Consider the following 11565-nt stretch of genomic DNA (forward strand, 5'->3'; position numbering starts at 1 on the left):
TATATACTATGGGGTACCGACCGTATTAGGAAGGGAAAGGTAACCGACCAAAGTGGGGAGGTATGAGGAGACTGTAAAGGAACGCGTCTGGTCGAGGCTGGGCCCAGTATAGTACAAGACCTAGGCCAGGGTCCTGTGATATAACCGAAAAGGGATAGAGACGGGACAGGGTCCTGAGTCTAGGTCAGGGTCGGGCAATATAACCGAAAAGGGAAAGGGGCGCGACAAGGGTCGGGGTCTGGGTCAGGGTAAAGTAATGTAACCGAAAAGGGAAACGGTCAGGGTCGGACTCAGGGTCCGGTCATATAGACGAAAGGGGAGATATTGAGGGAGAGGACCGGAGCTAGGAACATAGTCGTCAGGGGGCGGAACGGGGGATGATAGTGTACAGGCGGACGACGAGGGAACGGGAAGGTAAGCATAGGTCGCCGGGGACGGGAAGGGGAATGGAGTGTACACGAGGGCGACGAGAAGGAGTAGTCCAATAACGAAAAGATAGGGGGTGGGGCGTACCAACGGTAACAGGATTGCGAATGCCTCCTGGAGGGAGTCGAGTACCCTGACGATAACGGTTAATCACCGTGGGCATTCTATATAAGTTATGTCACAACCATAGAGTAAAGACCTGGAGTTTTCCTTAAGGTGAATCAACGTGTATCATACTTAGGGTGAAGCAGTAGAGAGGATTACGTGCTCACCATGTAACGGATGAGGGCACGATCGGCCTTTGAGCGAGGGGACCTATAATACTGGAATGTTTGAGTGCAAGTTATCCCGTATCCACTATCTTGATATAAGCATTCCCCCATAAATCCATGTACGTAGAAGAGTACCCTACATGGAAGTCAACACAACCCCAAAGAACCCGACACCTATAGTATCGCCAAGATCTATGCGATGCAAGAGGTCGGCGCTGGCGTCTGCCATTGAGAGAGGGAATATCTCGAAACACGAGAACAACAGAGCTGAAAGGAGGAGTCAGTGGCGCCCCTATGAATCCCATGCCTTGCCTTTTAATTCAACCGAGAACGTCACGTTGAGTAGGTTCTGGTAGTCACGATAGGTATGGGAAGAATCCTGATACACCCACGATCGATGCGGCAGATGGCCAAAATGCCGCGAAGGTGTTTCGTCGAGCCTACAGCTCCCCGGGATCCCCAGTATTATGTACCATCCAATAAGGGAAAGCTTGTTTTACAATCGCCACGGCTGAGATACAGTTCGCCATATCAAGCGTGTCTATGGATCGAGCCGTCTTATGACACTGACGTGTTCGATTGTTTCCTTTCATCAGCTTCTTCCCAATTTATGAGTTGTTGAGGAGTATGGGCCGCATGCCTCCTGGACTGCCGACAGCTATCCGGTCTCTTGGGCGTCGTTTAGAAGGGTCTCGACAGCGCTTATATGAAACTCCTCACACGAGCACAAACATATCACGGTCTCTACCAACAGCACTTCGCTCGACTAATAAGTTAAAGTGATCCGCTCGCTGCAGTATAATCCGCGCCCAATATCGACAGTATCTTCGATTCACATGCTCAGAAAGGCCCGATTACGGCTATGGCGGTGAAGGGAATAACATGCAGGGAGCATAACCAGACCTGATAGTGATCGTAGATTCATCGGCATCAGTAAGACTAAGGCAAGAATTTAGGAATGAGGGCGTACATTATAGAGCAAGTATGAGAGCTTATCTCCGTCTCTTGTTCGGATGAACCAGAATCTGACGCTGTTAAATGCTCCCAGGATGCCGACCAAGAATAACAGGGATGGGTATGCCGTTGGGTAGAAGAAAGCAAAGAAGAAAGACCACACAGGAATGAGGAGGACGGTCACGATGCGACTCGCAATGGGGAACACAATTGGGAGTGTCTGGCGGCCGACAAGTATATCGCCCTCTACATCCTTGAAGTCTTGTGCCTGTATGGTGGTAGAAATGACTGCGAAGATGAGCATCTGCGCAACGAGTACCTCGGATGCAGAGAAATGGTCCAGTGCTATGGTGGCCGAACCAGAGGACATGTCAGCATGACACCATCTGGGTTAGCCGAGGTTCATACCTGAGCGTCCTACATAACTAGCACCGACACTGAATGAAGAATATCCGATTCCATTCAGCACGTTCCGGGAAGTCCACTGAGATCCGAGCTTGGCCTCGTTATGCGCCCAAGTAGCGAAGGACAACGCAGCGCTTGGTATCAAGGCACCACACTGAGCAGAAAAAGCCAGGCAGGCCACGAGCAGCCCCCAACGAAATGTCCGGGCTGAGCGCATGGACAGTGCTCCAGAAGGAATTGGTCTCCAGGGCTTGTTCTTGCGATCCTCCTCAGGTTCCAAGCTCTGGTTCGAGACACAGAATTGGAGAAGGTGCAGCCAAACCCAGAGTCCTCGGACGGCAATGCATGTTGGATCCAGGCTGCCTGAGGCAAGCGTTCCGAACGCTGTCTATAAGGCGGCGGAGCCCCCAAATCATCAGTATACTCCGACCGATGACAGCTTTGAACCGCGAGAACATCTCTACGTACTGTCGGGATTAGGATACCCATGATGTCTGATCCTGTGAAGCCGTAGAGCACCGAAACAATCGATGTGTACATTGTAATGGTGAGTAGGTATTCGCGGGAGGAAGTCTTCGTGGATTGTGGGTTTGAGGAAGCATTGAAGGACGTCTCTCATTTTATGCAAGCACTCGATATTCTCGGCACCGCAATATCAAGATATGTTATATTTGATCTATCTGAGATGACACTCTAGATTTCCTCATCTTTTACATATCGACCAGATTTTTCATAGTGACTACGGGAATGATGTGGGTATCAATCCTGGTACCGCTGGTTGCACTTTCTCATCACAACTGGCCGAAAGAATGTTATGTAATCTACGGTTGGCATCTGGAACACAGTGAAAGACGTGCTATACTAGGTCTTCACCAACAACGGAGCTGCGCGGACAATGTGAATAAAATCAGAAGCATATCTTCAAGAAGCGGTGATGGAGACTTCGGTCTGGAACGACAAGTTTCTCAAAATGTTGGACAGATGCAGAGTGACCGTAGGGCGACCAATCCTAGCAAAATCATCCTTCTCCTCACTAACGCAACACCATCTGAACCCGATAGTGCAAAACATCCTCTCCTCATGTCCCCCGCAACCACCACCCTTCACAGACGTGGTGCGACCGAGTCTCGTCCCTCAGACCTCCTCGTGAATCTCACACCTGCAGCTGTACACACATGGAGATACCTGAAGCCACTGAGCGTCCCTGGTCCTCCAGAATCACGACTGTTACTATTCTACTGCATGAGTTATCGATAGATACAGGGCGCCAACCACATGCTTGTCATGGACTTCGTGTCCATTGAGAGTCGGACCTTTCAGTTATTGTACTTCAAGACCATGACGCCATTATCGAAAATATGCTCTTTTTTTAAGTGTCCGTGCTCTTCGCCTCCTTCAGCCCGAACGCCCTGTAACACATCTTCCGAAGCTCTCCCATAGTCGGCGTGTTCGCTGCTTCGAAAATGCTCGTCACGCCCTCCCGCTGCATTTGATCCATCGCTATGTCTTATCTGGCCATTGGATCTGAAGGGCCGCAATTGGCTGACTCTAGAGAGTTGTCACCGTTCCGGCATCTGGTGAAGTACCTTCAGGTGTGGTGCAGACAGGGAAAGTGGGCGCGCGGGAGACGGACAGACCTGTGTGTCCCTTGAGCCATACCTGATTTGTCTTGACCTCATCTTCTCATGTTAACTGGTAACTAGGGACTGTCGTTATGTTCAACGATGGGGCAAGATGCTCCCTAGCTCATTATTTGATCCAACGAACTGCGGTTCAATCACAGTCATTTGTACGCCCTTGAGGAATCTGCAAAGAATACCCACCGTGAGAGTCCTTAGCGGCATCAGAGCCATGCATCTTGACGAACGTCTCAAGAAGCTCCATGCCCAGCGCGAGAAGCATGATACGCTGTCAGCTTTCCCTTCAATGTCTTGTCTCTAGAATGTACCTGAGAATGTGGTGCAGAACTTCGTGATGGTTGTGCTCCGCGAACGTGCGCAGTTCAGGAAGGAACGGCTCCAATGCCTTCGGATGCTTCTTTCTGCCGAACACTGCGCGGTGTACTGGCGACGGTGTCAGAGCAGGTCCGTCGCGAGTGAAAGTCCGGTCAGTTGGTCCGTCGCTTACCGGCGTACTGCTCATGTTGGTCGCGAACTCTATTGTCAGTCATCTATGATGAGGTGACTTTGTATTTGGCGAGCACCCAGTCGGGGAACACCACTGTCAATCTGACTAACGGAAACCTGACAGGGCTTGTGTCCTATTCTTGTGGGGTCCTCCTCGAGCTTTGAGGCATACTGAAGCTTCTCCTCGGAAACCTGTTTGAAAACCACGTCTCCGATTTCAAACATGCACTCGGTCTTGGCGTGTGTAAGTGACGACGCCCGAGCTACACAGTCAAGGCATACTTCACGACGTACCTGACTCTGGGTCAATCCGTGATTGACAACGCACATGAACCACACTGTACGCATGACGTCCCGTACGCGAGGCGCAAGCTCTGCACGACCCTCCGGTGTGCTTGCCTTTACGAAGTCGATGATCGACAGTTGTTCTCATTCGACTGCAAAGACGCAGGATAAGCGTCGTAATAGGAGTGAAAGGGATCACATACTCTGACGGTCTTCCTTCGTAGGCGCAGGTGCAACCCAGCGGGGGCACCGTCGCGAGTGGCATACTAGTTTTAGCCTATCCATAGACTGAAGAGACAGTATAAGATGTGGTGGAGCACAGGAAGAAGGCGGGACGACATACTTTTAAAGTGCGGAGTGGAGAGAAGGACACGGGGGGCCGGTAGGGCTCAGTCTCTCCCAATCTGAAGACTCACCTCACCAATCCAGGGTCTTAGCGTGCGAGCCCTTCCATGGAGGGTTGTATCTGGGTGTTTGGTGCTTCGATGAAGTTAACACGTCTCTTCAGATGTAGAACGACCGCTTCGTGAGTATAGCCATCGGGCTGCGCGGTCTCCCGATAACTACTTTCAAGTTGCAAGAGCAATCGGAAAGAGACGTTGTGTAAACTCGATCACGCTTCTCCGTGATATTCTCAGACAAGTCTAAATAGAGGGCTTGCTCTTTCACTAGTGTAAAGGGCGGAACTCCGAACTCACAGGCGCCAAACGTCACAAAGTGGTAGTGATGTCTGTTTTACGGGGGCGTATTCCACCGTTTGACGGTGGTGATTCATATGTTACTTTTCACTACGAACCAGGCGCACAGTGACGGGTAGCACAGGGGTTGTGAGATTGACACCGTCAAGCGATAATGGAACAAGTGACGCAGAAGGCGGGCATAAGACAAGGGAGAAAGCTTCTCGCGCGCCGGGAGCAAGGGTGACCGGGAGCAAATGTGTGAGCCGCCAACGAGACGGCGTGACAAGATGCGCATACATGACGCTAGGAAGGAGAGCGTTGGCCAAGACCGAGGTAACAGAGCAGGTTGCACGGAAGCGCTAACTGAGCGTCGTGGGTATTCCGGGGTAACGCAGAGAACTCTAATATGCAACACCCGTCTCCAAAAAGACCGACGAGGGCCACGTTCCAGGTGCAGGTTCTTGACATCCTCGGATAGAGAGAACTCGAAGACGCGGGGGTGCGGCGTGCGCACGGACGGCAACGGAAACCCCCTGTGCCCTATTTGTTACCAGTGATCGCCTCGGACTCGGAGAACTCGAGGAAGGCGTGGAAGAGACCTTGCATCATCCCCTAGACAATGCGCGCTCGAATCTTGTTATCGAAGGTCGGGACCGAGGTAGGTCGCCGATCTCATGGTGTCGGAAGCGGTGTCCATGTGAACGAAGGTGAGGGGAGGCTCAACATCAAGGGCTCGCCAGGAACTGAACTCGGAGGCCTACTGAAGAAGTGGAGCTTTAGATTGGGGACTTCGAGAGACAAACATAGGACGATTGGAAGAGAAGATCGCAACAGTAGTCTCGTGGACGGCGGAGGAGAAGGGCTATACGAACCTCCGAGTACAGTCGCGATCGCCACATGAACACGAGGTCATTCCGTAACTGTCTGCCCTGGCCCTCTAATGAGCTCTCGGAAACGTCGGAATGGAACTTGAAGGCGGGGCCAAGGAAATGTTCGAGCGCGTTGAAAAAGAGCGTTGGGAAGTTGATGTTGGTTGGCAGACGGAGGAGAGCACTACGACCGGTCGAAGAAGATGGGCGGTTGGCACAGACGGAGGATAGAGCAGGAGAGGAGAAGTCGCCGCCAAGAGTTAAGGAGACTGCAGACTGCGCAGGAAGCGTGTGGGCGAGGACGCTTGAAGGGAAAGTACTGGACTTTGAAGGACGGCGTGTACGAGCGTACACGACAGCTGCAACATTGAACCCATGTCATTGAACCCATGTCATTGAACCCATGTCATAGCACCGATATCAAACGCATCCTTGAACCCGAGGAGCGAGACACAAAGTGAGTCGAACTCGCTCGTCCCAAGTGGTCAACAGGGCGAAAACTTTCAACTCCTCTGATTCATTATCACGTGGCACAACGTCGCGCGTCTGAGCGGCGACTCGACTACACACGACTTCTTCTGTGTCTATCTCCTCTCGGCTGCTTCTTATCTTGTCCGCTTCCTGACAATATTCTGCTTCAAGTGGCTATCTATGATTTCAACTGGAAGTACAACGGCGAGTCGCTGCTGTGCCACGCCATCCGCAACTTGCTCAATGATTGGTTCGAGGATCTAGACCAGGTCAACTAAATCCTTCCTAACCGACAGAGTTCAGCATTCGCCATAACAGCGTATAGAATGTCGCCAGCAGGCTGATAGGGCGTTTTCCGGGTATGTGCCAGTCCTGATCATTCGTGCCCATGCTGACCTCGTTGACCGAGAAGCTTGGTAACAACTCGATGATAATCCACCTCTGCGACGCACACCACATTGCCGGCTCATCACAATATGACACTTCCTTTGCGCACTCCCTGCCCGAAAAGCTCCCCCACATTAACGTTGTCTCCAAGACCCACCTGGTACAGCAGTACAGGTAACGGTGAGTGGGAACACGTCCACTTGTTGTGTGTTCTTCACGACCCTCTGCCTCTTGATCTCCACCTGTCCTGGCATGATATCCATGTATCCTCGGTCGCTTTGCTCACGCTCACCCTGCGGACCCCGATCGCGACTCCTACACGGAATCCCAGGACATCATACAGCAGTTCTCTGCGATACGCGACGCTCAAGGTGGCAATCTGCTCGCTCGTCGGGGATTTTGGCTTTGTGGGCTTTAAGACGCTCGCCGAGGTGCGTGCCCGTTTTCTCTCCCACCTTCCACACATCCACCTCATTCCCCTCGGTCTATGTGTAACTGACAGCCATTCAGGCTCTATGCTGCGAAGAAAAACACGTCAAGAAAAACACGTCAATGCTCCTTCTCCCGCGCATCATCGCTCATATCCACGGGTCGCATCTTCGCCTTGCTGCTCAGTCGACACTGCAGTCAAGCCCTCATCGGGCACTCGGGTGCGCATATGCCTTGACGTTTGCCGCAGGGCCCATAGGAGGCCACCCGCGGATATGGAGGGCGCGCTGCGGATTGACACCAGGTAAAATGGGACGTGTGGGAGAGTTAGCAGCGAAGGTAGGAACGAGAGACCGTGCACAAGCAGGAAGCGAGGAGGAAGTAAGTGGAATGCCGTGATGGGATTTGAAGGGGAACAGTGGTGCGGGCCGTCGATCATGGTGTTGTCGGTATGTTGACCCTGTATGCTTAAGTGATCAATGCATGCCCATCGTGGTTCGGACTACAGTTGGTGTTTGTGCGCAGTGCATACGCGATGCCGGGCCTGGCACAGGACGGACTAGAAGCGAAGAAGATCCCAGCAAGGTGCGTCAGTGTACCGCGATCTCATCTGCCCCTGTGTCTCAATACGAGCCATCTCTTACGTGGCACATGATACTCACGTTTCCACTCGCCATCTCATCTTTCTACTCGACTCAAGGATAGGGGTTTTGGGATTGGTTCGCTTATCCTCACTTCGTCGGATCCTGAACGCGGGGACCGAGAATAGGTATGCCCTGGGGCTGCCGAAGCGCCCGTCTACGCTCCCACCTGCTGGGGCCGGGCTTCTGCGAGCTTCCGTTCACGGAGGCCGTCCGGGAATTGAGGCTCAAGAGAATCCTGTTCTCGGAGGGGTTACTCCACCTTGTACCCTCATCACGACCGGCCTCGCGCTGATCATCGTGGACCGGGCCGTTGTCACCAGTCATCGTGACTGTCCCACTTGTGCTCGACAGTTCCAGGTGGGCTGTGTCAGTGTTCTGGGTGCGAAGCTTGCAGTCGTGTTGAGGAGGCAGTAAGTTATTCTAGCTTGGTCTCTATGCTTTCCTCGCATCGTGTTAGCTAGTTGAGCCGCGGCCGTCATAAGAGCGAAGCCTTGTTGTGGAATTTCAGTGCAGTGATGAACTCGGTCAGCAGTACATGCGGACCACCGAAGGAGCGCGAGGCAGTCAGGATAGATGACCTGTCGAATGTCATGCCTCAGTGTCCCGCGACTATGTGGCTAGTTGGCCTACATATCGATTTTTTGAGTCTGGCGTAGCGGGGTTGAATTCTGTAGAATGATATGTTACAGTCCTGTTCGCCATCCCTGATCTATGTACAAAGCAAATAGGTATATGGTAGAAAGAGTGCTCCTGTCTGCGGGAGATCCGGCGGTCTAAGAGAAATACACACATCTACACGTGAGTGCACCGCTGCAGACAGGTCTACGAGAATCCCGTGCCTACATTGCATCCTCGAACTCGTCCTCTCCGTCAACATCTTCATGAATTGGGAGCTGGGCTCCCAAAGAACCAATGAAGCGGCTCGTGTTCTTTGACGTTAGGATGGCGGTCATCCTGAACACAGCGTTTCGTTGTAAGTCTAGTAGTGTGCTGCAACGTAGACGTACGGTTCCTCGACAACAGCGATAACACTTGTTAATAGAGATGTAGCGTCTTCAGCGACCTGAGGATTGACAGCAAGGTACAGCCTGAGGCACACTCAGGTGCGGCTTACCCCAGTTATAGTGAACACCATGTGGAGAACGCGAAGCATGCAGGACTCTGTTACTTCTTGATGAGATCGTTGACTGACCTAGACACGGGTGCATGTACTCACATTGAAGTAGATTGTTCCTATAATTGGTGAGTACTTCAATTGATACATGTGTCAGCCTCGAATGAAGGCTTGTACTACCTACCATTCAGGAGAAGAATGCTTGCGAATGTTTTCTTACCAAGGCTACGGAGAGATAGCTTGGCGGTCTCAAATGTTCGGAACCAGGTAACACAGAGAACTACCGAATCGGACGCAATCAAGGAAGATCGCGTCAACACCTCAACTGGCGTGTCTCGCCTCAGAATGTGTCTCTGCTGGACATAAGTCTGTGAAACGTGCACCCACGTCTTCCATCTGCAGCTTCAGAATCACATCAGAGCAATGGCACAGAAAACTTACTTCAGGCATGTGCTCGCCGATATCGGAATAGTGTATATGATGCCCTGTTACGGATCATCGACAATTGACAATCTGTACAGGTTTACCTTCGGGAGGAATATGTATACAGTTCGATTCTGCAAAGGCACGGAAAAAATGCAGAGTACACACCCACATATCCGTGACACCGACGAAAGTGCAAAAACAGTTGCTGAAACAGGCCATCGATAAGGGTTTGGACACAAAGCATATGATCTGAGCGCTGAGAATGCTGTACGACAAGGCGGCTGTCACAATTGCAATTTCCCTAGGGAGCGTAGGGCGGTCACGTACCAGCCCATGGGAGATACTGCAATTCGCTCAACACACTAAATGCAACAAATACCGAAAATGCTCTGGGTATGCGTCAGAACGCATAGTCCAAAGTCTGTGACAATCACTGTATACCTCTGACATACTGTCAAGCATCGATCCATGTATTCTAGACGTAGAAAGACATACCTCAACAGACGAAGGAAATGGGGACGCATAGAGTATTTGCACTGCGAGAGTGATATATCTATCTAGGAGAAACAGGATTGTCGCTCCGGACAGACGGCCTCCTGTCCAGAAGAGTGTTACCTCACTTTGAAGTGAGGATGTAGTCGTAAGCCAATAGTGCTGGGAATATGGATACAATTCGCCTAAGAGTACATTCACGGCGTTGATTGCCTTCATGAGGAACGAACCAGAGGAAGCGTATCCCCAGCAATTTGCGAAGCTAGAGGAAGGTTCAGTGGTTACATAACGTGCAGGGGCTACAGCACTTACAAGACATCGAACGCAGCCTGACTCTCTGAGTTGCTTTCCATACTGAGTGTTTGAGGCGATAGGACGGCAGGGGAAGAGGTATCGTGAAAGGCTGGTAGAGAAGGTGTGTCGCTTGGGTGAAACAGGTCATGACAAGTTTTTATCTACACGCTCCGAGACGCCATTCGTACCTAGGGCCAGAGACCTGCCCACGAGATTCTTCTTCGAACGATGTATCAGCGACATCTGGGGGCGGACCAATGCTAGCGCAACAATGCGCGCTGTTCTGCACCTAGCATTTCCGTCATTCCATCTGCAGAGGCAACTGTATGAAGGTACAAACAGATAGCAGGATCCGCAGATCCGGCACCTGAGTCGGCTAAGCCTGTTGCAGCGTCGAGAATCCTTCTCTACAGCGATCCGAGCTTGCGATGTCTGGATTGGCCAGCTTGGGTGGTGTCGTAACGAGGATGATTGAGACAGATGGATGCGTACCTCGTTGATTGCCATGGCATTGCGCCGATAGAAGAGGATGGTGGCTGAGTACGAACATCATTACTCGTCTTTGTGCTATTGAGTTGAGCAGGACGGGAAACCGCCCTGATGGGATTGTTTCATCAGCTTTGGAAAGATTCCAGATCCCGTGGCTACTCACGTCAACCCCTGGCGGGAAAGCATCACGTCGGATTCTGTCTGTGCAGCTGTGGCCACTGCTGTATCGCGGTCGCAAATCGGCGGACAACTCGGAGCGACATCTATATGCGTTCCCATTGAGTACTAAATTAGCATAAACGCAAGGCTGCGTTTCGGATCGGAGAACGCACTGAGCTTCCAAACCACCAGTACACACTAGATAAATTTTTTGATCCTTATAGTTATAGTAAAACGCGAATTATTTGGCCCAAATGTTATAGTGGCCCTTCCAAATATTTGAGACGGTTGGAGGGATGCCCCTCCCAGATATTCGAGGTGAACCCCAAATATTTGGGATGTATGTATGAGCGAGGGGAGGAGGGTACCCCCCCTCCCAAATATTTGCCAAATATTTAGTCTCAGCGCTACATAGCGCTATGTACACCACCAAATATTTGCGAGATATTTGAGTATTTCCCCCCCTGCGTCCTGAGGCATGGGACGCGGCACACGTCCACACATCCCAATATTCTTCAAATATTCAGTTGGCAGATATTTGGCCACTAACAAATATCTGTCACGCGGCTTTTACCAGCGACAAATATGTGCGCCCCTGCGAATATTTGCACAAATTTCTCGTACCGATGCACCCAAATATATT

General features: G+C 51.5%; 4 protein-coding genes across 4 annotated transcripts; all 4 read right to left on the bottom strand.

Moving 5' to 3' along the window:
• Positions 1–1538: 1538 nt before the first annotated feature.
• Positions 1539–2418, bottom strand: DICSQDRAFT_67327 (uncharacterized protein; the record flags this gene model as incomplete). The annotated part of the gene is made up of 3 exons (XM_007368939.1): positions 1539–1601; positions 1669–1997; positions 2061–2418. Coding segments are annotated over 3 exons (750 nt in total), but the record flags the coding sequence as incomplete, so codon positions are not given.
• Positions 2419–3980: 1562 nt separating this feature from the next.
• Positions 3981–4606, bottom strand: DICSQDRAFT_67405 (uncharacterized protein; the record flags this gene model as incomplete). Its single annotated transcript, XM_007368940.1, has 4 exons — positions 3981–4120; positions 4185–4227; positions 4295–4417; positions 4478–4606. Coding segments are annotated over 4 exons (435 nt in total), but the record flags the coding sequence as incomplete, so codon positions are not given.
• Positions 4607–7035: 2429 nt separating this feature from the next.
• On the bottom strand, positions 7036–7763 carry DICSQDRAFT_139533 (uncharacterized protein). Its single transcript, XM_007368941.1, has 2 exons — positions 7386–7763; positions 7036–7306 (listed from the first exon to the last, which is right to left on the bottom strand). Exon 1 carries the CDS (start codon positions 7741–7743, stop codon positions 7447–7449), a length of 297 nt encoding a protein of 98 aa, XP_007369003.1. The 5' UTR covers positions 7744–7763; the 3' UTR covers positions 7036–7306; positions 7386–7446.
• Positions 7764–7931: 168 nt separating this feature from the next.
• Positions 7932–8685, bottom strand: DICSQDRAFT_156884 (uncharacterized protein). The gene has a single exon (XM_007368942.1). It carries the CDS (start codon positions 8270–8272, stop codon positions 8036–8038), a length of 237 nt encoding a protein of 78 aa, XP_007369004.1. The 5' UTR covers positions 8273–8685; the 3' UTR covers positions 7932–8035.
• Between the last annotated feature and the right edge of the window lie 2880 nt (positions 8686–11565).

The sequence above is a fragment of the Dichomitus squalens genome, assembly GCF_000275845.1.
Source record: "Dichomitus squalens LYAD-421 SS1 unplaced genomic scaffold DICSQscaffold_41, whole genome shotgun sequence".
Taxonomy (NCBI): Eukaryota; Fungi; Basidiomycota; class Agaricomycetes; order Polyporales; family Polyporaceae; genus Dichomitus; species Dichomitus squalens.